The sequence below is a fragment of the Hydra vulgaris genome, chromosome 12 (assembly GCF_038396675.1).
Source record: "Hydra vulgaris chromosome 12, alternate assembly HydraT2T_AEP".
Taxonomy (NCBI): Eukaryota; Metazoa; Cnidaria; class Hydrozoa; order Anthoathecata; family Hydridae; genus Hydra; species Hydra vulgaris.
This window is the reverse complement of record NC_088931.1, coordinates 56,009,725-56,036,434: the sequence shown is the minus strand read 5'-3', so window position 1 is coordinate 56,036,434 and position 26,710 is coordinate 56,009,725. Positions and strand designations below refer to the sequence as shown.

Below are 26,710 nucleotides of genomic sequence, written 5' to 3'. Positions count from 1 at the left end.
GTCATTTAGTCATTTGACCTTTGACCCTGGTCGATGGCAAAGGTCAAAAGTCATAATTTTTTTTTTACAGATTGCTTTTTTTATTTTGGATGTCCCATGAAAAAATCTTTTTGGGATTCCCATAAACAGCTTTGGGAATAATATTAAAGTATAAATAGGTTCTAAAAATTTAATATTTATTTGCCTTACAAATGCGATATTTTCTGTAAATAGCCTATTGGAAATATATATTATTAACTATTTCCTTTTTTTTCTTTTATTTTCTAGGTTGTAATTTAATTACTAGTACTATATATACATACTAAGTCAGTATTAAATTATATGAGGCTTAAAGCTATATATATTCATATTAAAATAATCAATTCATTTCCATTGAATTAGTCATCAAAAGACAACTTTGTTGCATTCTTGTATTCGTTTATATATATATATTAAAAACAACTATCTGAGCGTTTTTCAACCTGTTTTATTACATAAAATCGTATATAAATACAAAGTTATAATTCCCATGACAATTATAAAACAACAATAGTCATTAAAAACCATAAATGAATGCGTGACTTTCATCACGTTTATCTACGTGACTTTTACCACGTATACGTAATAATTTTAATTCACCAACTTTAATAGAACAAACTTAGGAATTAGTTTTTAGCAACTTTCAAATTAAATTTAGATTAAAAATGGCATTTCAAGCACAAGTAAAAGAGTTAAAGAAGAGACAACACTGTTGTTATGATCCTTTCCAACACCACAAGGAAAAACAATATAAAACCTTGAGGGTAGCTACTAGTCGGCAAGTAGCTATGTATCCCTCAAAACTTATGGCTGGAGCAAAATTATGTGATACTTGCCGAAAGGGGATCACTGGCTTACCTTCCGAAATAGGATTATGCGATGATAAAAATTCTGCAAATTGTAAAACAGAGTCAGATTCTCAAGGCAGTTCCAGATCTCAAGATATTTGTAGTGACAAAGGAGATGAAAATTATCAGTGCCAGGAAGTAGAAATTTCTATTTTTAATAAATCCTTGTCGTTATTGGGTGAGTCACCCTTGGATAAACGCAAGTTACAAACTGTTAAAAGTTATATTTCGGAGAAAAAGAAAAAGCTTAAAAAACTTGTAAAAAGGAAGTTAGGCCTTTTATATACTAATTCAGATGCAAATTCGTCTTGTATCTCAAGCAAAAGAAGTTTTAATAACCAAAGGTGTTTTATCTACCCCTAACCCAAAAAAAGGGAAATCACTACCTGTACATGTGAAAGATATGGTAAAAGAGTTTTGTTACTCTGACACTGTTAGCCGTGTAATGCCTGGAAAAAAAGATTTTCTATCTGTTATGGAAAATGGGGAAAGAAAACATATTCAGAAAAGATTAGTTTTAAGTAATTTGAAGGAAATTTATCAATTATTTTCAGAAAAGTATCCAAATATCAGAATTGGGTTTTTGAAGTTTGCAGAGCTACGTCCAAAAGAATGTGTCTTTGCAGGAGCAAGTGGTACTCACTGTGTGTGTGTATGTACCATTCATCAAAATGTTAAACTCATGATAGTCGGATCACATCACAGTGAAGCAGCAAAAGCAAGCTTACAACGTCCATACCATATTATCAATTATATACTTTTGCTAAAGAAAATATCCATGGAATTTCCTTTAAATACCTCACTGCAAATGATTGGCAAATCGAATCCACAATATTAAAGGAAAGATTTTCGAATGCTAAAACGATTCCTGGTACCCAAAAACTTCATTGCTTTAAACCATTTTCCACAAATGAACTTCAAGTACAAGATAATAGTTCCAGTTCTGTGTCTAGAATTGAAAAAATTACATCACAGAATGTTTGCCAGCTCAACTTCAGTTCAATTACTGGTTACATGGTTGTAGAGTATGATGAGCATTGGTGGAAAGCAATCCAGAAAAAAGAGAAGTAACCATGAACTTTCTTCAGCCTCATGGTCCAAGTCAACTTTTCTCCTTCAGAGATCCTCCAGATATTTTTACCGTTAATTTGAATGATCTTTTGCTAGTAGTCGAACCCAAAACTACAACTGGTTGGTCATACTTCATTACTTCTAAAGAGTCTGAAGGAGCAACCAAAGCACTTCACTTGCATAATCGTTAACCATTATAGCTTTTTTAATTTATTATTAACAAATATGTATTGCAATGGTAATGGCGTAAATATTATACTGCATTCAGTACTGTACTACTATGTAGCTAAAACTGCTAAATAAAGCATTTTTGTTACTTTTCAACTATGGGCCAAGTATCAACAAATCATAGTATATTGGTATATGGTAGCTATTATATAACCTAGGGCCTACATTCAATAAATTACCTTAAAATACTGTATAATTTTAAGGTATTTAAATATTAATTTTTTAGAACCTACTTATACTTTAATATTATTCCCAAAGCTGTTTATGGGAATCCCAAAAAGATTTTTCATGGGACATCCAAAATAAAAAAAGCAATCTGTAAAAAAAAAATTATGACTTTTGACCTTTGCCATCGACCAGGGTCAAAGGTCAAATGACTAAATGACCAATAACTTTTTTTTATTGAACTTATCACTTTTTTGTATAGACACAAAGTTGTTCGTCTATGCAAGAGCTTCTGTTTGCCACCAAAATCAACTTCCTAAGTATAATAGTAAAAAAGTTATGACGTTTTAAATAACCAAGGTCAAGTGAAAAGGTCAAAACTTTGAACTGTCATATCTCAGAAAATAATTGACCTTAGTCAAAAAAATTTACATGCTTTTCTTCTGTCCATATGCCCAATATGTGAGCCAATTTTCATCAAAATCCGAGTCGGTGATGTTGAATTTGACCAAAAAGTGGTTCCACTTGACGTGGAATGCCCCTATTGCACAATTAACCATAAAAAAAAGGCTTTTTAATGATATCACTAAACAAAATTATTTTTACCTCAATAGTTTAGAATCCGAATTTCTTCTTAACTGTGAATAATGATTAACACAGTAAATTTCATATCATATGAATTTACTAAATTAAAACCATGTTTCAACAGTAAGTAAACTAATAAACCAATACAACTAAAAAAAAAAAAAAATCATTTTACTTTAGGATAATCATAATCAGTTATTTGGAACTATAAAATTTGATTCGTAAAAAAATGCAGTGACTAATATTAGAACTAAAATATATATAACAAATCTGATAGTCTAATTTCTTACAGTCATAAAAAAAGTTATTATAATAATTTTTACCTAATCAGTCGTGATGTCGTAGAATATCTGAAAGTAGTGAGAAACAAAGTTGAGTATAATAAAAAGTAGATATATGTAAGGTTATATTTTAATTAAAATATAAATTACTTATCTGATGGGTCCAAGAAATTATAATTGGTAACTTTGAAAAAAAGGAAAAAAAAAAAGAAAAAAGATGTTGCTTAACAAATCCTAGTATTTATATTTTGATACTGATTATAGTAAGATTTATAATTAGTCTTAGTTCTAAAGTGTCTTAAGTAAGTTAAGAAGTTAAGACCACCCAGCACTATATAGTGCCAAGTAATACCACAACTTAGTAACATCTCTGGCAAGGATAACAATCTTGCTTTACCCACTGATAAGTAACACAACTTTTTAAACTTTAAAATAAAAAAAAAACAGAATATAAACATATATAAGGTTTGAACATATTGTATTTTATAAACTATTAACATTAACTCTATTACACATGAAAACATACCTATCATAAACTATTAATTAAAATTTGAAAATAAATTTGTGTACTTTTTTTTTACCACACACCATTACAAGGGTTGCAGGCAAAAGTAATAAAAAATTTGATTTAACAGATCTTTTTATTACTTTAACTTTTTAATTGTAACCATAGGATTTTCTTAGTTTTTTTTAAGACTTCCTAAGTAAATAGAAAACTATAACGCACCCTGGTCTAACATTATGATTGTTACCAAGGTTGCTTATATCTTCATGTAAGGCATCATATTGCATGCTTCTCAGTTTGCTTTGGTTATTTCTATGAAAGCAAAACACCACTCTTTAATTTTAACAAATGCATCAGCAGCATATTGCTGAATTAGTTTCTTAACATGATTTCTAACCAATGTTGCATGTTCAGGGTTGCGAACCAATTATGCTATTTCTTGGAAAAAAGTTAATAAGCTGTAAGATCTAAGTTAGCTGACATACTCAATATAACTTCTAAATGACCTTTTGGGTAAATAACTTTCCTGGAAGCAGGTGGAATACCATCTTCTCCAACGAATATAACTGCAACTTCACTAACTATAGTTTGCAAATAAAACATTAAATTGTGTAAGCAAAGTTGATTGCGATGTTATTGCTTTCTAAAATTTACTGCTGCAAGTGGGTCAGAGATAATCAGTTGATAATGTTGGGGAAATATCTTGATCTGGCCTAAGATTACCTACACAATGAAAAACTTGACCACATATTTTAAAACATGGCAACCTATGATTCATACGTTAAACCACATTATCAGTAAATAAAGCAAAACAAAGACAGGCATTTAAAATTCTAATATATTTTAAAAAATTAATATTGGAATTATGATATATATATATATATATATATATATATATATATATATATATATATATATATATATAAATATATATATATATATATATATATATAACTGTAAGTATTTCTAAGTCTTTGCGGAAATAGTGAAAATGGAAGCAAAACTACCTTTCTATTATAGCAACATAAAAAATGTGCTTCATCGAGAAATTTTTTTGCACAGCAATGCTAACAGATCTGGTTCATTTCTCCTAAATATTTATAATCTAGAATAAATCACTTCTTGCTATACAATACTTGCTATATTACTATGCTATATATACTATGCTATATTACTATGCTATATATACTATGCTATATTATACAATGCTATACACTTCTTGTTATACAAAAATCACTTCTTGCTATACAATACATTCTTTTTGTCTAGCAATATTTCTTAAATTTTGAGAATGATTTATCTCGTCTAGGCCAATCTCTTTTATTTATGTGATTATTACTTTTTAACTGATCTATCCATGATGTTCTAATTTAGGTATAAATTAATTTTTTCTTACCGAGCAGCATTTCTTACAGTTTGATAACAATTAATTTCAGCTTGCCTAATCATTTCATTAAATTATAAACTATTTTTAATTGATAGTATTTCTTCTGATAGCTTATTTAAGCCTAATATCGACCATCCAAAAAAAAGAGAAAAGAAATTAAATAAAAATATCAAAAATAGTCTAAAGTGGTAAACATCTACAAAGTGGTAAACATATCTACAAAAAGAAAAATCAACAAAACCCTGCAATTCTAATAACAAAGATATTATTTGGTAATAAAAACAAAAACATAATGTTGAATCTTTCTTGGTTTCTCATCTATAAAACAATTTTATTTAACTATTTAAAAGAAAAAAAAAACAAAAAAAACAAAAATGCCTTACGTTAAGCAATGTATTTAAAAAAAAATCAAATGCAATTACTTTAGAATATATATGATATATAAACCTCTAGAATTTAACTCATTAGCTTAACTGGTTTGCCATTGAGGTCAAAAATTAATAAATAAAAATTAAAACAATTTATTACAATTATTATTCAAAATAAAAACCTCTAACAATATAATTTAGGATTTATTAATATCGATAATTTTTTGGCAATGTCAGTTAGTATATTTTTATCTAAAGTAATAAAAAAATGAAACCATTTAAGAACAAATTTAAGATCTAAATATATATTCAGATACCTTAAAAAAGAAGCATAACACAACATTCTTTTGACAACTTCCAAAATAATTTTCTTTAATTTCTATTATTTTTTCTATTTTCTATTTTACTATTTTCTATACCTTATTTTTTTTTTATCTAAAAGAAAATATACATATAGATACAGAGAAATATAAAATATACTGAAATATACGCAAATTTATGTAAATACACTTACATGTCCACAAATAACAGTCTTAATTTATTTAAAGAAAAGGAAACAGGCTATAAAAATTAGAAAAATACGATTAACCAACAACAAAAAAACATTTATTTAAATCTTTATTGTAAAATTAAACAATGAACAACATCAATTCCACTTGAAACTAAAAATTTATCAGCTCTAATCGGCTTGCAGACCTTGCTTGAAAGACCACGTGAAATGAAGAAACGCCTTTAAAAAAGTCTAGAAACTTCTTTATTAAAAACGAAAGTGAAACGACACTACTACTACTATTAAATTAGCGTATTCATATTAAGATACCTAATATTTTATCCTCATTTTAATACTAGAACCAGAAAACTAATAATAATAATACTTAATATTTTATTACAATGAAACGATTAAAACGCTTTAGTTTGTATAAAATACACCTTTAAAATCTATATAGGACGATGCGTTATTTAATAAGATGTTTTAATCGCATACTTAGTGATTAAGTTTTTGACCGCAAACTAAGCAATTTATTTAGCACCTAAATTTCACGCTAGCTCTATTGTCTTTGTTAAGTGTGTGTATCATATATAATTTCTCAGTAATAATTTTATTTAAATGTATGCATAAGCGTCGAATAGTAAGCATTATTTAATTAGCGTTTGGTAAGACGCTGTACTTGAAGTTATTATTTGTTGTTTTTTATTTATATTGAACAGTATAAGAGTATAAAGAACTATATGTAAAAAAATATCTCATTATAAAGTAAATGTTTCATTAAGGCCGGCGGGATTTTTAAGATGGTATTGATATGACACTTTCAGGTATTGTGCAAACTCCAAAATTAAGTGTGTTCATGCTTATGTCAAATGAAAATGCAAACTTTAAAAATGTTTACTAAATTTACTCTCAGTGAGAAGGGTAATGAGTTATTAAAAAGTCTTTTTTGGTCTTGGTTGGGTAAAGTTTCCACCCTTCCCAAATTAAGGGTGTTATAATTCTCATTTGACATAAGCATGAAAATATATAAGTTTGGAGTTTAAATATAACACTTTTAAGCATGTTGCTTAAAAGTGTCATATCTAAATCATCTAAACTTCTGCTGGCGTTCCTGAAATATTTTGCACTGTGTATTTGTTTACTTCTTTTTATTTAATGCTACTATTAAAGTTAAAATAATTTTTTTTGAGTGCTTAATCTAATTGTAAAGCAAATTCTTAAATGAAAATGTTGTGTAAAATACTGTGGTGACTTGAGTCTGTGAACAAAAATTCCCCAAAATGTTTGCCGCACCTTTCCCAAATGTGAGGTCTATAAGTTAGTAAGATTTTTTTTTTAACTTTTAATCTTAAACTGGTTTTTAATTTTATTTACTAAATTAGTAATTACTAAATTAGTAATTTTTTAGTGTTTTGAAATTAATGACCATGTTAAGTTTTTTTCCTCCAACAAATGAAGGGGTTGTAAGTTTTGCATAATCATAACTTTTGAACTCTACAATATTATCAGATGAAATTTTAAACCTATTCATGAATTTAAATTTAAATTAAGACATTAAAAAAGTATTTTATTAACTAATTTCGGTTACATTTGCAGTAGGTGCACCAATTATTTTGGGGTATTTTTGTTCCCAGGCTCAATTCAAAACAATTTTTTGCATACCATTCTCATATAACATATGCATATTTAAACTTGAGTTAAGATTGTCAAATTTAAAAAAATGCTATATCTGGAACATCAAAAAAAATTTCTGTTAGGCCTGCAAAAGGGTTAGTTGATTCTAAAATAGTTAGAGAATAAAATAGACTAGAATATTTAGAGTAAATAACTCTTACCAAAAACACAAGTGAAGTCAAGGAACATTTTCAGGATTTTACATCTTATAAAGACTTTTTTGTTTTGTTCAAGTGTCACACTTGGTTGTTCAGATTTTGTTGAAAGATTCTATATTGAAAATTCAGGACCAACGAAATGGATTTCAAAGTCATGGGGCACAAAAATAAAGTGGGAGGGGGAGATGTCCCTCTTAGACATAACAACCCCCTTCCACCTGTTGTTAACCCTGATTATACTAAAATGTATTTCTGGTAGTCTACGAAAAAATTCAAAAAGTTTCCTAAAATTAAAAAAAAAAACTCCTTAATTTTTTTTTTTAATTTTAGGAAATATTAGGATATTGAAAGGTTTAAAAGTGATCATTTTATTAAAACTCTTTTTTATTCTGAAAAATTACTTTTTATTCTTATCTGTTTCTGATAAAGTGGCCAGTCCAGTTTAAAGTGCCTTGAGACTCTAGACTAAACAATGTCATTATAAAATGTTTAAATAAGTTATTACATTTGTAAATATGTTATTACTGGTATAAAAATTAAAAAAGTTGTAATAATAGTAATAAAATCATCAGATCACTTTGTAAACCTTAAAACCATTTGATCCCATATCTATCTTACTCTACCCTCCCTTTTAAACTGGCCCTGTGAAACAGACTAAATCATTTAAATAATTTTGTGTTTTAAATAAGTCATTTAAAACACTATTTATAAATGACTTTAAATGAATTTAATATGCTTATATTTGCAATGTGTTCCAGTATAAAAATTTTGAATGTTATTTTATTTTATTCTTTTTTCGTTGATACTGTCTTGTGTTATTTATCTTTAAATTTACTTCTTTATTTACTTATTGTACAAGTTAGACGCTTTATGTGGTAATTTAGTTTCTTTCTAAGTTATATTTAGAAATTAACTTTAATTAACTATGTTTTATAATATTTTGATCTAGATGTCTCAAAATAACAAATTAACTAAAACTTGGTATTACAAAAGTGCATTCGATGGACTTCCTAAGGAAGATGATTTTGAAATGAAAGTCACTGATCTTCCTACAATAGCTGATGGGGGTGAGAATTTTGATTTATCTGTATATACAAGCTATATCAAATCAGAACTCAAATTAAGCATAAAAAGTAATTGTGATTGAGAATCATAATTACTTTTTGCACCTTCTGGATTATCTTTTTTTTTTTTTTTTTAAGTCATTTCTTTAGGGGTCATCCAAGCACATCAAGCTAAATTTAACTTTTAAATAGAAGTAAGAGTTTATTTGCTCTTTTGAATTTAATTTATTTTAATAATTTTCTACTTTTGTTTTCTAAAATATAAGTGTTAAATTCTTGGCTTTCACACAGAGATTCACAATAGCTAAATTAAAAACTTGATTAAATTATTTTTAACTTATATGTCAACACATAAGCTTTTTTTCTAACAAGAAATTTTAATAGTTGGTAAAAAATACAATGAAAAATACCTCTTTTTATATTATTATTTTATTTATAGTGATATCAAGATAATATTTTCTAGACTTTTAATTTTTTTTAAAAGAAAAGAGTTACCTGGGTTAAACCAAGTACCATATCAGTAAAAAGACTCACTGGCATCACATTTAAGCAACATAAAGAGGCCACTGGATCCTTTATGAAAAAGTTTATTATTGCATATAACTTGGCAAAATAAGAGTGTCCCTTCACATCTTATCCTTATTTGATTGCATTGGAGAAAAAAGATGGGGTCAATAATTTGGAAAACTCTTATAGCACTGACCATGCAGCTGCAATATTTACAGGCTACATTGGGACATTAAAGACAAGTTATTTGAAGCACAGATTTTGAATAGGGATTAGTTTACATTCTCTATTTAAAAATAAATGTTAAAAGCAGAGAGAATTCTGATGCAATTGGATTGAAAAAATGTATAAGGAATGCTTTTACAAGAGTTGGCATTACCAACATTTATAAACATCTATTAGGTGTAAACTTTAATAGAGCAATAAATCTAGAATTTATGCTGGTTTAGGTGCATTACTAAAGGAAGGTTCATCTTGGCTGGAAGTTATACACTGTTGTACAGTTGTAACCATTGCCTTGAACTAGCTTTATACATTTCATTTAGAAGTTTTTTTTTTCCTTTAAAACTCTTGATAAATAATTATCACAATTCTATTACTTGAATCAAAAGGCAGCAAAGCGCTGTTGTAAACTATAAGAAAAAACCTAAATTAGGACAATACCATTCCTTTCCATAATTATCTAAAATTGCTTTAGAAAATTATAGTGTGTTTATGACACATATTGAATCATTTGCTACAACAGACTCCAAAATACCAATAAGACCAGAGTTAAAGCAGTAAAAAAGAATATGTCAATCTCTATTCATCTGCTGATATATCTTGATGTCATATTTTCTTTTTCTAAAGACTTAAACTCAGGCACTTTTTTTTTTTCAAGATCTTCACTTCCAACAAGGCTGCAAGCAACCACTATTGATATTGGAAGTTGAAATATTGCAAATTATATGAATCTGGAAAGCAAGATAAAGGAAGCAAATTTCAAAGGACTTATGTTTGAGAATAAAAAACTAGAAAAGTAAAAATTTTTGGAGCACTTGTAATCAGTCACAGTAGAAGGATGAGGCTTAATTAAATGATAAGTAATACTAGAATGAATTTTGGTAGCACAAGATACACTTACTCTTTAGAGCAGCACCTATATGATAAGTAATACGAGAATGAATTTTAGTATGGCACAAGAGACACTTACTCTTTAGAGCAGCACCTATTGTAGTATTTATAGAAAAGAGAAAAAGAAGCATTATTTCAACAATGTAACAATGGTTAAAGGGTGGTTGCAAGACCAGGTCCAGCTATGTTTACAATGGGTTTTTGCATCTTGTCTAAAAGAGAAAGGGCATCATTTGAAGATCCGCACTAGATATGGCAACACTATTCCATACAAAGACCGATTTGAGATTTATAGAGATAAAGAATAGAATCCAGAGTAAGAACGTATTGAGCATTATAAAGAGATAGAACCTTAGTAGATGTTTTAATTTTGCAATGGATTTAATATACGGTTTCCAAGAAAAATCGGAAGCAAGAGTTAATCCTAAAAGATGGAGAGTAGATAACTTATTGAGTACATTACCATTCATAAATATAGAAAGATCTAGATTATTGCAATAACAATTAGCTGAACAAAATTTTTATCTGAGTTAAAGTTCGCTACTGAGAGTCCCATGGTGTAGCAGAACTGAGATCCTTTTCAAATGCCCCCCTGCAAGCAATCAGAGAGTGTTGACTTCTTATCAAGACAAGAATAAACGGTAGAATCATTAGCGAACAATGCCTCCTTAGATGTGATAACTGGGAGATTGTTAATGTAAATTAAACAAAGTATAAGACCAAGGATAGAACCTTGAGGAACCCTTGAAGTTACAGGATATGAAGAAGAGTGCTGTCCATTGAGGGCAACTTTTATACTACAATCTTAAAGATGTTACCTGATACACCTTAAGAAAAGAGCTTATGGAGAAGACCAGCATTCCAAACTTTATCAAAGACTTTTAAATGTCAAGCAAGTTATTAGATTCAAGATGAGAGATTAGGTGTTTGTTAATTAAAGACTCAAAAACCTTGCTTATGATAGGAAGAAGACTAATGGGGCGGTAGTTAGGTAAGTCAGATCGCTCTTCAGAATTTTTGAAAACAGGGATAACAGATGCCACTTCCCTGCAGGCTAGAAAACAAGACTCTAATAAAGCACTTGTTAAGAAGTTTTGAAAGTATAGATGACAGTTGTGGAGAACACTTCTGCAAGACTATAACATGTATGTTGTCTGGACTACAAGCTGAAGAAGAGTTTAAGCAGGATATCAGAAGCTGGAGTGATATAAAGGTCAGGCAATGGATTAGCCTGTTTGCCGACTATATCAGGTAGAGCGCGACTTGTGCAATCAAGAAATGATATTAATAAGAAGTTTTTAGCAAACTATTCAGCTTAGTATTTTGGTGAGGTGACAAAATCTGAACCATGCAAGAGAAATGGAATAGCAGATTTGTTTTTTGTTAATACTGTTAAACATTCTCCAGAAGTCACAAGAGTCTGTTTTTTGAGATGAAATGTGAGATTTCTTGACCTGAGAATAGCAGGCTTTTGGCATTAGACAAAACTTTTTTACAATTGTTTCTAGAAATAGTAAACAGATGTCTGTTTTCTGGAGAGTTATTTTGCTGATAGAAATGGAAGTAATTGTTTTGATTGGAAATTGCAACAGCACAATGAGAGAAAAATGATGGAAAAGAGTGAGGCTTGACTAGGAATCGTTGAGAGGAAATAAATGGTTTCATGCCAACCTGAATATGTCATTTTTCAGCCTGAATTTGTCACATTTGTCAGCGGGAAGACAAAAGATTTCTACCCAAAGGCCATTTGTAAAAGGTACAATGATAGGGGGATTCTAATAATGAAGAAGAATGAGATAATAGTTTTAGAGAGATCAAGTCGTGATCAAAAGCACTTCAAGGTGAATGTGGAGAAACTGAGCACCGAATAGAATCAGAAACAAGACATAAGTCGAGTAGATAAGGTAAACGATTCGGGTTGTCTGGAAAGCGAGTTGGGAAGTTGACTATTTGAGTAAGAGATTGAGAAAGAATAAAGTTGTGGGCTTTAACGTCTGCAGAGTCGCTGACACTAGAGCCAAGTCATTCAGTGTGATAAGCAATAAAGTCACCAACAACAATTATATTGATTGATGGATAAAAAGAGAGGGCTTGGTCAATTTGATCAGAAATAACAATGGAAAGAGTGCAGTCTTAAGATTAAGGAGAGCAATATAGAATAAAGAGAAAGGCGATAGAGTGAAGTGGTGCTAAATGAAAGCACTTAGCAAAATAGTCTGTGGATTCAAACCTAGTTTCCCGACAAATGAGTGATTTCTTAGGATTGTAAATGCCCAGTCTAAGCTTGTGGCTATTGGAGTCTTTACTCCAATAGCTACAAGCTTAGACTTTTTTATTGGAGTCATAAAAACAAAACCCATGCATTGAGTCAAGAAGATCTAGCATTCAACATCCTAAACTGGAAACAATGTGTTATAAATACATCTATGCTAGCCTAATAGGTGAAGAAGGGGTGCAAAGCCAGTCAACAGATAGAACCTGTTTAACCCTTTAACTTGAGTTTAAGTTTTTACATGTAGAGTTGAGAGTTCAAAAATTTACATGGAAAATGGCCAAGCTGAAAATTCTTCTTAAGAATTCAAAAAAAAAAATCATAAAAAAATCTGAAATTTAAGTTTATACTTTGATTTATATTTATGAAAACATAATTCGTCTTATTAAACCAAATTTTTTTGCTCTAGCTCTATTTTATTGCAAAACTTAAAAACCCATCGATTATAAAAATTAGTTATACTTATATTTTTCACAGTATACTAGATCAAAACGCTTTGAAAGAATTTGAAAAGGGCAAGGAATAATAATAAATTTAGCTTTTTTTTTTTAGTTGTCTCATTCATATTTTTAATTTGATCTTACTCCTTTTGTTATAACCACAAGTAGTCTCCTCATCTGTAGTGGCCTTCTCGACCTTAAGGAGGTGAGTTATAAAAAAAATTAATTAAAAAAACAATACAAAACAAGAGTATTATGTAATTTTATACATATATATATATATATATATATATATATATATATATATATATATATATATATATATATATACACATCAAATCACTCTTACCAAGGCTGCAAGCAACCACTATTACGTTGGGAGCAGATAGAGATAGAGTCTAACTATATTTACAATGTGTTTTTGGTGATGGTTGCAAATAAAAAACTTTAAAAATTTTAAGTAACTCAATTGAACTCAGTTTTATAACGTTTTTTTTGCTTATGTTGAAATATGTTGGCCTTATCCTCAAAATATAAAGTTAATATTTTTACTGCTAACAAATATTTTAATTATATAAATACATCAAAATATATTAATACTTTTATGTAAATATTTATAAATAAATATTTATTGCTACATATCAATTTTTTATATTTATACATATTTATATTTATACAATATTTTATATTTATAGAATATTTTATACATCAATATCTTATATTTATTTATGACCTTTATTTATAAAATAATTTTATAATTAAAGTTTAATACATATTTTTAGAATTTCTTTGTGAAAACTTGTATCTAAGTGTTGATCCATATATGAGGTAAGATCTTATAAAAATTTGTTATTATATATTATTATTTGAAAAAGTTACTGTTTGTTATAAATGTTTTTTTGATTTCACAAGGTACTTTGCATCTCATATGACTCCAGGACAAATTATGGTTGGAACTGGTGTTTCTAGGTAATTTTGTTCAAATTACTCTTCTAATAACTGAGGTTTTAGAACTTTTTCCAAAATCGTTTTTTTTTTTGTCTTGAGTTAAAAGCTTTTTTCCTAAAATATCTTTACATTTATTTTATTTTTTTTATATTTTAATTATTTTATAATTTCTAATTATTTTTATTAATTTTTTTTTTTTAGAGTTATTGAAAGTAAAAATGAAAAATATCCTGTTGGTACCTTACTCACTGCAGCTTGCGGGTGGACTACTCATTTTGTACCAAAGGAAATAGATATGCAGCACTCAGTATTTAAAGTGATTCCCGTAGATTTGGAGGAACCATCTCTTGCACTCGGGGTACTTGGTTTAACAGGGTATTTATAAAAGATATTTTATTTTTATTTAATAATTATAATTATTTATATGATACTCTATTCCATAGGGCAGGTCAAATACAACTTTTTTTTTGAAATTGAGTGTTTGGCATTTTAGAAACTGTAACTTGGATAACTATTAATCAGAAAATAAAAATCTTTTATAATCTGTGTGTTTAAAAGAAAGTCAAAAGGGCAACATTAGATGTCCTTTTGACTACCAAACTTGATTTTTTTTGGTTATTATTATTTATGTTTTACACTTGTTTGACATTTTCTTTTGTTCTCCATAACTTCATCTAATCCTAAAAAAACCTTTTATTTGTTTATCTTGTTTAAATGTGGCAATTTTCAAATATGTATGAAAATTCAAAAGAAAAAAATGATGCAAAGATTTTTAATTACTATTATTTTTGCTCTAATAATGAATGAAGTTGTTATTGTTATTAGTTTTATTTTTTAATCAATATTATTAATATAATTATTTGGTGTCACTCCTTTGATCGAGTTTCTGCATCAGTGACACATTTCTTGTCAATCTATTGTTTATATTTATTCCTAATAATGACATTCATTATGATTTTATTGTTTATAATTTTATAGATATTCTTATTATTATTATTATTATTATTATTATATTCTTGTAGTTATATGATTTTAAATTTTAGGAAATATAAATTTTGTTGTTGTTTGTTTATTTAATTATTATTTATCAATACATGAAATCATTTTACCTCAACTTAAATGTCATTAAAATAAAAGAGATTTAACTGAACACTTTTTTTTCACTTAAACTAATTTTTAAATTACTAAATTTCTTATTTTTATTAAATTTCCGAAATCGACCTGCTCTATTATTCAGTAATATTTTAATTAAAACTTTAAATTTTAAAAATTTTAGTCTTACTGCTTATTATGGTCTTTTGGATATCTGCGCACCAAAATCTGGTGAAACTGTATTTGTAAACACAGCTGCAGGTGCTGTTGGAAGTATAGTTGGACAACTTGCTAAATTAAAAGGCTGCCACGTTGTTGGATGCACAAGCTCTGATGATAAAGTTGCTTACTTGAAAGAGATAGGATTTGATGGAGCATTTAACTATAAAACAGAAAATATGAAAGAAAAATTGAAGGAGCTTTGCCCAAAAGGAATTGATTGCTTTTTTGATAATGTGAGTTGTTGAGAAATTGTTTTTTGCTATAATTTTTAAATTATAGAATTTCAATTATATTATATTGGTTGTTATCATAGTGTGTTTTTATTTTGTTTTATATAATAAGGGTTGATTGGAACTTTATTGTGTGACTTTTTTTTATTAAATACAATGATTGGTTGAATTTTATTGTGTGATTGCTTTATTTTATACAGTAATTACATTCGTCAACAATTTGAAAAGAATTTTTTGTATCTTTTTTTTTTCTGTTATATTAATGCTTGACTACAGAAATGTCTTAATACCGTGACCACATAAATGTTTTAATACTGAGATCACAGAAATTTCTTAGTACTGTGACCACAGAAATTTCTTAGTACCATGACCACATAAATGTTTTAATGTTGTGGCCACAGAAATTTCCTAATACTGTGACCACAAATATTTCTTAATACTGTGACCACAGAAATTTCTTATATATACAAATATTTTGTGTATCCGCCTTTTGCTTTAATACAACTAAGAACTCTTCTAGGCATAGACTCAACAAGATTTTTGCACATCGCTTCTGGGACCCTATGCCAGGTCTCCTTAAGGACATCCTTCAGCTGGCCAAGTGTGAAAATTTGAACCTTTGCCAATTCACGGTCAATCCAAGCCCAAATGTTTTCAATCGGGTTCAAATCAGGTGAGTATGGAGGCCACGGTATTGTCTTGATATAATTGTTGTTGAACCACTCCTTTGTATAGTATGCAGTATGTGCAGTAGCGCCATCTTGTTGAAGTTTCCATGGTTTATCATTGAGCATAAGCAGGTCAGTTGATGGAATTAGGTTGTTTTCCAGTATTTTTACGTATATTCTGGAGTTGATTTTTCCAGTGTATGTTTGGCACATACCAACACCTTTGTAATTAAAACATGACCAGATTCCTATCGAGCCTCCACTTTGTACAGTCGGTCTAATGTTTCTGGCGTAATACTTTTCCTGAGCCATTCTTTTGACTGTTATGTTAGATTTGCGATTGATAAGCTAAAAGTTACTCTCATCACTCCACATAATGTTTTTCCATTGTACTATTGTCCAATACCTTCTTTCATGACATCATTTTAGTCTCCTTTGTTTATTGTATAGACGCAGGAGCGGTTTCTTCAAAGCAGAGTAGACTCCAGTCTTATATTTGATAAGTATTCAGCGGACTGTGCTTTGAGAAATAGATGTATTTTGCGTTGTTATGAATTCTCTGGTCAATTCTTCGTAACTAATTCTTGGATTAGTTCTGACAGCTCTTAAAAGGACACTATTGTCCTTTCTGGTGGTTGACAAGGTTCTACCTGGCCTCGTTTTCTTGCTGTCACCACCAGTGTGAAGAAAGTTTTGCTTCGTTGTCCGAACACATTTCTCAGAAACTCCAATTAACCTGGTGATTTCTCTATTACTTTTGGTTCCTTCTTTGATGTGAGCAATAATTTGCCATCTTTCACCTTGAGTGATACGTCTTTTGCCCATTTTTCGCGTATTTTAGTGCAAAACTAACTTAACTTTTATTTATTTATTAAATAATGATTAAATAATTCCAGGTAAGTCATTTATATAAGGTTTTTTGACAAAATGTATTAATTTAGGCCTATTAATGAGAAATATGGGAAAAAACTAATTAACTATCAATTAACAAGATATAAGACTTTTTTGATTGTGCGTCTAAATTTATGAATAAAATAAAATCAAGCTTATCAATTAACTATTTTGTGTTAATTGGTATAGAATGAGTAATAAACATCCTGTAAAAAAAATTAAGATACTGTTTAATAGAGTTTTACTTTATCTATTAAATTATATATCAAACATAGCGGTAGCACTTTTATTTAATTTTTATTTTAAGTATTTTTTTACATATATGTAAAAAAAATTGAGTTCATCTAAATTTATGGAAACCACTGTATTTCTTAATACTGTGACCAAAAATATTTCTTAATACTGTGACCACAGAAATTTCTTAATACTGTGACCACAGAAGTTTCTTAATACTGTGACCGCAAAAATCTCTTAATACTGTGCCCGCTAAAATTTCTTAATGCTGTGACCACAGAAATGTTTCAATAAGATCTAGTGTTGAAAGTATTAGAAAAAATTGTTTATCTTCTTTTTCGCAAAGTTTAAAACCTAAGTTAACATTATTTAAACAGAACTTTACTATAAATGTTTTAAAAATACTTCTAAATACCTTTGTAATAGTTGTATACAAATTCTTTTTTTCTTTGCCTGTTGCATATACACAACATCTCAGGCATCTCTCATCCAGTCTAGCAATAGTCTGCTAACATTGCAGGTATTTTATAAATACACATTCCTTCGGAATTTCTTTTTGAGGTGTTTGAAAGCCTGACCAGCTCTGTTCATTTTCTTTTCAAAATTTTTTATAGGTCACAGTTATACTTGTGGCAGAATACAAGGTTATTTTTTATACCAAAAAACTAAACTCTTTTGGTGCGTACTGTATATTGAAGTTTTTACATTCTCTTGCAGCAGATTCCACTACTTTAGTTTCAAAATTGTTACTTTACCACATACATTATTACCACACACATTGTTACACACAAGTTATTAGCGCTATTTACACGCTTTTAAAGCCTTTTGATATAAACTTTTTGATACTAATTTAAATGAAAAACTCATATGCATACTCAAATGTTTGTCTGTGACACTCATAAATCAGTAAATGTAAAAATCAGTAAAAAAAACTCAGCACAAAATTATTGTAAATTTGATGAATCAGTAGAAAATTGTTGTAAATGTTATGACTTATTTGCAAAGAAAATATACTAACATTTATTCAAAAAAAAAGTTTGTTTTTAAGTAAAACTTTATGCATCTGATACATATGATATTATCATAAAAACTAGAGCTAAACAATGTTTTTTAATGTCATATTCTTTTTCAGCACATCAAAAATTAGTTATAATTTGTTGATTTCATTACCGATATATTTTAGCAGTTGACCAGTGTAATTGGTTGTAGTAGATTTCATCTTTGATAGGTTTTGGCTGTTGACCTTGGTAATTGGTTGTAGTAGATTTAAGTTAAAATGATGATCTTTTGGTTAAAAAAACAAACTTCAAAATAATATTTAGATGAAAAGTATAGACAGTCTGTTCAGATACAGAGATCTAGAACCTTATTAGAAGCTTATCTAGAAGCTTATTTATGTTTTACTTATGACTATTTGTGTTTAACAGGTTGGTGGTTCCCAGTTTGACATTGCGTTGTCAGAAATGAATAGGCATGGTAGAGTTGCATTATGTGGCTCTATATCATTATACAACGAAAAAGAAATGTTCCAAGTCAAAGGTTAAATTCATTTGTTTTTAATATTAATAGAAAATTTAAAAAAGCGAGTACCGTTTTTAATTATTTTCTAGTTATTTTAAAAGTATGATATTCAATAGAAATTCTCCCTTCTTTTCATAGAAACAAAGTTCTTACATAAACAACTCAGATTATTAGCAAGTTTTTTATTATTAAACTAAATATTATTGTTAATAGATTTTTAATTGATATACGATAATTTATTACATAAACAAATTTATTTGTTTAACAGTTTGTGTAAAACTTGTTTTAAAACCATTATAGTTAAGTTATTATTTGTTTAGGTCCTTATGTCCATCTTTTTGCTATTCACAATGAACTGAAAATACAAGGTTTCATGGTGTTTACTTTATACAAAGATCGATTTGTTGAGGCTTTTAAGGAGATGCATGGATACTTAACAGAGGTTTGTTACAATTAAATTTGGTTTGATAACATCTCTGTTTTTTATTATTATTTAAGTTTTGCATTCTTTAAGTATTTTAATTTTTGTAATCAAGTATTTTCAAAAGAAATAAAATATTTTTTTTTTACTTTCAAAACAGTTAAAAGCAATTAAAATTCAAGACAAAATTTGAAAAATATAAAACAGTGTTGAAAACTCTCTGAAGGTATTACTATTTTCTGAATCTGGTTCAGATTATAGCAACAAGCAGTCAAAATTGATAAAGTATTCTAAATTTATTCTCTAAGAGATGCGAATCATTGTTTAGTGAGTTTTAAATCCATTAGATATATACCTTGTTTTTTTAAATTCACTAAACTCAGTTTATTTATTTGTTTAAAATTTAAACAACTATAAAACTTTAAAAACTGTCTTTTTAACTAAAAATGCCGATATTTCATTTAATATAAGGTACTCTTGTTTACGAGTGTGTGAGAAAATTGGTCCAGATTTTATAAACAGGGGAGGGGGTCTTTATAAAAAGATGGGTAGGATTTTTTTACAGAACACAATTAAAACAATTGTAGTGTGACTTGCAGTCAAATGCTCATTTTTTAACAGCTGTTTCATCATAATTTCTATATGATTTAATATGCTGATATAAGCCTTATATTTAGGCGAAAAATAAACCAAAAGCTTTAGACATATCGAGATTTGCTAGGTTAACAATTTTTAAAGCTTGTTTACATTGAAAGTTTTTGATTTTATCAGTGACTAAAATAAATATTTTCTAATTTTTAAGGCCAATTTTAATAAAATTTTTATTTTAGGTTTGAGATATAAATTCTCTGTTGATAACAACAATCAAACAATAATAAGCTTAGGGTGGGTGGGAAAATTCTCCAAAAATTAATAAACAGTCCTCTGCCTGCCCCCACCCTCTTTCCTTATATAAGTTTTATACAATGGTGAGAAATAAACGAAAACCTAATTTTTGACAAATCCAGATTTACAAAATTTTTTAAAGGTTGACGATTTTTAAAGTCTGATTACTCTGAAAATTTTAATTTTTTATCAGTGGTCAATATATATATTTTCTGATTTTTTTTTCTAGTTTTGAGTTGTTATTATTTCTAGATTAATAAACAGGGAGGATGGGGGGTGATAAAAGTTTCCAAAAATTAATAAACATCCTCCCTTGTGTATTAAACCTCCCTTGTGTCTTATCTAGTTAAAGTGAGTTGCTGCTTAATGGAGTACAGTTCTTTCTTGAGCAGGGGCTGTAGTAATATTTATAGAAGAAAAAAAAAGATGCAACCTTACAATAATGCAACAGAAGTTCCACTAGAGCAGGTGCAACTACATTTATAATATGATTTTAAACTTTGTTTAAAATAGAAACTATATAAAGTTTTTTTTTTGACCTATATAAAAATAAAAAGACTTAAAATAGAAAGAGTGTAATGGCGTCAGACAATAGCTTTAAGTTAAAATAATTATAGAAATTTTAGTAAAATGATAACATGTCATGATGATAGCATAATCATGATGATAGCATGTTATGATGGTAGCATGATCATAATGATAACATGGTCTAAACCACCTAAATGAGAACATGATGAAATTGCTATTCAGTGTGATGGCTATTAAAGTCACCAATGATAACTTCCCTTTAACCACCAGCCAATGTTGTCAACATTGGCAGATAGAGAAAGGGCTGGTTGATTTGATTAAAAATAGCATCAAAAAGAGTGCAGTCTTTGAGTGAAGAGAAGAAATATAAGAAAAAAAACCGGTGATTGATTTAAAAGGTGCTAAACAAAGTACATAAAAGTCAATTAAAAAGCCTGTTTTTAATTGACTTTTATGTACTTCAAACAAAAGTACATTCAAACCTGATTTTATGAAAAATAGCTGAATTGGTATGTACACGGTGTGTCCCAAAAATAACCGAACTTTTTGGATATAAAATAAAAAACACATTATATCATCATTGAAAGTTATTATTTATTCAAAATAGGTTCCATCAGACTCAATACAACGTTTGGCACATTCAACCAGCGCATGCATAGATTTTTTATCTTATTTATAAGAATGTTTTTCAGCATCTCGGTTACATCTGCTTGAATGGCTGGGATATCATCATAAAATGCTCCTTTCATCTTGGTTTTCAGTTTTGGAAATAGAAAATAGTTACATGGTATAGATCAGGCGAATATGGAGGGTGGTTGATAAGAGAAATCCGTTTTTTCATCAAATATTCGTTCACTTTTTTGGTCTTGTGAGGCAGTGCATTGTCGTGCAATAAAAGCAGTTGTTTTCCTGCTGGATATTCAAGTCTAACACGACAAATTCTTTTCCACAAACGATCTAAAACGCCTAAATAGTATTCTCCATTAACAGTTCGACCTTCTGCAACAAATTCCTTGTAGATAATACCCTTCGAATCATAAAAAGTTATCAACATTGTCTTGATTGGAGACTTCTGGAAACGCAATTTTTTTGGTTTTGGCTCGTCTTTGGACTTCCATTCAGCAGATTGACGCTTAGTTTCAGGGTCATATTTAAAGCACCATGACTCATCACCAGTTATGATCGAATCAAGAAAGTCTGGATCGTTTTCAACAGTTTCAACAATGTCTTTGCAATGCTCCACACGAGCGATTTTTTGGTCTTCATTTAATTCATGTGGAACAAAACGCGCACATACCTATCTTTTACCCAAATCTTGAGTTAAAATTCTCCAAATAGTGTTTTTACTTGTATTTAATTCCTCAGCCAACATTCTCATAGTAAAATTTGCATCGATACCAATGATTTCACGGACTTTTTCCACCAATTCAGCATGATTACTAGCTTCTGGACGACCTGGCCTCAGATCGTCATTTAAATCCTTACGACCATTTTTAAATTGTGTAAACCACGTATAAACTTGAGTACGACTTATACAATCATCACCATAAACTTTTTTCATCAATTCGTATGTCTCAGCGAATTTTTTTTCAAGTATAACACAAAATTTTATATTCGCTCTTTGTTCCATCTTCGTTTTGTAACATTAGGCCACGTTTTTCTTTTATTGAAATGGCTGTAACCTTCACATCTGTCATCCGATTTACATGAATGTAGATGCGTTTGAAAGAGGATGAATGTATCTTTTTCATGCTGCAAATTATCAATGGATGGCGCTGCATGTTATATGATTTAAATATGAAGTTCGGTTATTTTTGGGACACACCGTGTAAGTATATACCACAGCCAAGTATTAACTATTGGTATGTAAGTATATGTTATGGCCAAGCATTACTGTTGGTATGTAAGTATATGCCACAGCTAAGCATTAATTATTGGTATGCAAGTGTATGCCACGGTCACATCAGTAACTATTGGAATTTATATAAAGGATAATAGTCATCAACACTGAAGATCCAAATTTAAAACAGCAGAATTTTAATTACAAAGAACAAGTAGGTCCAGTAAATTTTGCAAAAAGTAAGTTTCAAAAGATAAAAAATTGTATTGGAAATCACAAATATTTGTAAAATATATATTGAAACAGTTTAAATATATTTTTTTTAATATTATTTTTACTATGGCTTCAATTTATTGGAGAATTTGATTAATGCATATTACCAAATGCAATAAGCTATGCATTTGCTTGTCAGTCTTGCTAATCAATCCACAGTTGTAATAAAGAGCTCTTTAAATGGCCTTGGCAATGCTTACTGAAAGCACTAATAGGGACATCAATATTTTGTAGCTGTTGATGTTGTTAGTCTCTTTAAATGCTACAACAAGCTCCTCCAAAATAAAAAACCATGTAGCAGGCTGTACCTGATTACATTTTACCAGTAGCAAGGTGATCATGATGATACTGATCTGACCTGACAACTAACTTATTATGAGGGTTTCAATATCTTTTACACTATTAAAAAAGCTTTAAAGTTGGAAATTATGAATTTTTAACTTGACTTAAATACTTACATTTATTCGAAAAATATTTGGTAACAGTGGTGAAGTTCTGATTATGAAAGTGCACCATTTTGACTTGTGAAACTAGGTTAGTGTTAAGATTGTATTCAATATATAATATTAAGGTATATCAATATACATTATTATGGTATATCAATATATGTTATCATGGTATATCAATATACGTTATCATGGTATATCAATATACGTTATCATGGTATATCAATATACGTTATGGTTCATCAATATACATTATTATGGTATATCAATATACGTTATCATGGTATATCAATATACGTTATGGTATATCAATATACGTTATCATGGTATATCAATATACGTTATCATGGTATATCGATGCACATTATGGTAAATTTTTGATCTAACTTCATCATCATCAATCTTAAATTTTTACACTATAGTTATAAATTCCACTTGGCATTGTTTTGTTTATCAATTATGGTCTTATTTATATTTTTCCTTACATTACGTTTTTATAAGATTGTTATCTATTATCTAATTGTTTAAGCCCAAATTGCTCCTGAAAGTATTTAACTTTTTTCTCTGCCTAGTGGCCTTGTTCCTCAAGGTTCGTGTTTTAAAGTTATAGAGTTGAGAGAGAATTGAACGATTATTAGAAGTTGAAAATTTTGTATTTTTTTTTGTTTTTCAATAAATTCATTATAATTCGGTATTATTTTCTCCACGTTTTTAAAACGAAACTCTTCATAAATTTAGAATGATTCGCTTTATTTATGATTTATTTCTAACTAAGTTTTATTCCACCGTGGACTAACTGTGTTAGAAGTTGGTGTTGGTGTTGTTGAGCGTTAGTAATTGGGTAGGATAAGGAGGTCGGGCTGATACTTGTGCGTTTCACTAATTCAGTAGTTATTTATTTTTCATTTATATTTTAGGGAAAAATTTCAGCTCGCGACCATGTTGTTGAGGGATTCGAAAGTATGCCAAAAGCGTTAATTGGATTATTTCACAGTGTTAATGTTGGAAAAGTTGTTGTTAAATGCTAAATAGATAATAATAAATTTCTTTAATATCAAATGTCTTTTTTTTATTTTTAATGTGACATATAGACTAGATATTTAATGTGTCACCGTTTTTGTTTTATAGACAAGATATTAAATGTGTCCATGACCTACTTAAAGTATACGGCCTAATATCCCGAATTTTTGCCCAAAAAATAGAAGGCCTTTATTATTTATAACTATTCTATAAAAAGCAAAGAAAAGAAAGAAAGAAAAAATATTAAGAATACTTTAATTCAAAAAAGCAAAAGATTCGTTAAAACAAAACATTTTGTTTAAGTTTTTTTTAAGCCTTAGAAAAATAAAGAAATATTGTTTTTCCTAAAACATCTTGTGTTGTTAATTTCAAATTTATGTTGAATCGTCAGTGTCGGATTAAGGCTTTGTTGGCCCTAAGGCACATTTTAATAGGTGACCTGAAAATACAGATAATACGGACTTTCCCACAAAAAGAAGAAAAGTAAAATTTAAAAAAGAATATTTTTTAGGCAAAAAATACATAACATAAATTTTCGCGCTTTTATAACTGCAAATTTGTCAATTAATTCTTTGAAGTTGACCTTGTTGAGCAAATCACTTTCAATGCACAGAAGTGAAAGTACAGAAAGACGCCATTGAGCCATGGTCGATCGTTTTGCATCTTTAATTCTTTTCAATTGAGAAAACGAACGTTCTCCTGAACAATTGGTTGACATCAGGCATAAGTAGATCCGGAGTACTATTTCAGTATTTGGAAATGCTTGATATACACCAGAATTGTGCAGCATTTTAAACATCTTCTGAGCACTTGAATCAACTTGATTCTGTGCACTTGATCCTTCTTCATAGTTTCTCTGTTCTTTATACCAGCACATAAATTGTCGAAATTCTGTTAGAAAATCAGAACAAAGGTCTTTCGAGTACACAGTAACCATTCTTTTAACAGCAATGTCAATATCTTCATCGGTCATGGAGTCATACTCAGTCAGAACTCCAAATCTCTGCAGCACAATTGAGTACGCTTTAATGCGTTTTTTTAATGCATTTTTCAGCTGATCGATGATGACATAGAAGGTATTGACATTGAAGTTTGGCTGGCTTGACATCCCTTCCATAGCATCTGCAGCATCTCCATCAATGATTTGTCTCTTACGCTTTGGTTGTCTTCGACTTTCAGATTTATATGTTTTGTTGCCACAGCGATCACCTGCCTTCTGATTATAATCATCAAACTTCTCTCGGCATTCATCCAAAAATATATGCAAGCTCTTCAGCAGACCAATAGCTGGAGTTAATTCGATTGTAGAACTTTGCAATAACTTGCTATTAATGTTGAACCTTTGCAGAATGTCATTCCAAAGTTCACACAATAGGGCAACTTCAATAGTATCAATGTGTTTGGCTAATGAACCCGCTTCATTCCTGGTGCTACCATTCCGATTACAATCCCCTGAGATCTCCTGAAGAGCACTTTGTAATTGGTGGTACACCTTGAACACTGCTTTTGCAGCATCAGCTCGAGCAGACCACCGGGTATCTGATGGGTATTTTGGAACAAGGCATTCTGGTTGGTTTTTAACATGGGTCATCATGACATCCCAACGATGTGCTGATGCTACAAAGAAAGTATACAGGCGATTCAATATGTTAAAAAATGAAACTGCTTCAACGCAACAATCCACAGCTGACTGGCCAACTAGGTTCAACGAGTGGGCAGCACAAGGAATGTAGTCCACTAAACTGTTTTTGTTTTTCAGGATTTGTTGCATGCCAAAATATTTACCAGACATATTGCTGGCATTATCATATGTCTGACCACGGCAATTTTTGAAGTCAATGTCTTGATCTGAGAAGTACTGAAGCAGTGTGTCAGCAAGATTCTGCCCTGTGTGACTGGATATATTGATAAATATCAAAAAACGCTCCACAGGCTGGTAATCTACCATGTTAATATAACGAAGAATGATGGTCAGCTGGTCACAATTGGTAATATCAGGAGTGGAATCTACTGAAACTAAAAAATACCGTGACTTTGAAATCTCATCCTTTATGAAACCTTAACTTATTCGCCCATCATTGCAATTAATTCTTCACAGATTGTTTTTGATAAATATGATGTGTGACCGCGTCCGCGATTGCCATGAGTACAAATGTGCTGGGACAAAAATAGATTAAATTGACCAATCAGCTCCAAGACGCCCAAGTAATTCCCATTTTCTCTGGAGCCAACAACTTCATTGCTTCCTCGAAGAGGGAGACCTCTCTCACAAAGAAAAGTAATAGTTGCAACACAGCGTGACAGGACATTTCTCCAG

General features: G+C 29.4%; 2 protein-coding genes across 2 annotated transcripts; one reads left to right on the top strand and one right to left on the bottom strand.

Annotated features, from left to right (window-relative positions):
* Positions 1–8,706: 8,706 nt before the first annotated feature.
* On the top strand, positions 8,707–24,432 carry LOC100199266 (prostaglandin reductase 1). Its single transcript, XM_065813785.1, has 8 exons — positions 8,707–8,845; positions 13,957–14,002; positions 14,087–14,143; positions 14,324–14,497; positions 15,399–15,669; positions 18,887–18,998; positions 19,301–19,422; positions 24,291–24,432. Exons 1-8 carry the CDS (start codon positions 8,728–8,730, stop codon positions 24,399–24,401), a joined length of 1,011 nt encoding a protein of 336 aa, XP_065669857.1. The 5' UTR covers positions 8,707–8,727; the 3' UTR covers positions 24,402–24,432.
* A 451-nt stretch (positions 24,433–24,883) lies between these two features.
* On the bottom strand, positions 24,884–26,341 carry LOC136088217 (zinc finger MYM-type protein 1-like). Its single transcript, XM_065811900.1, has one exon. It carries the CDS (start codon positions 26,339–26,341, stop codon positions 24,884–24,886), a length of 1,458 nt encoding a protein of 485 aa, XP_065667972.1.
* Between the last annotated feature and the right edge of the window lie 369 nt (positions 26,342–26,710).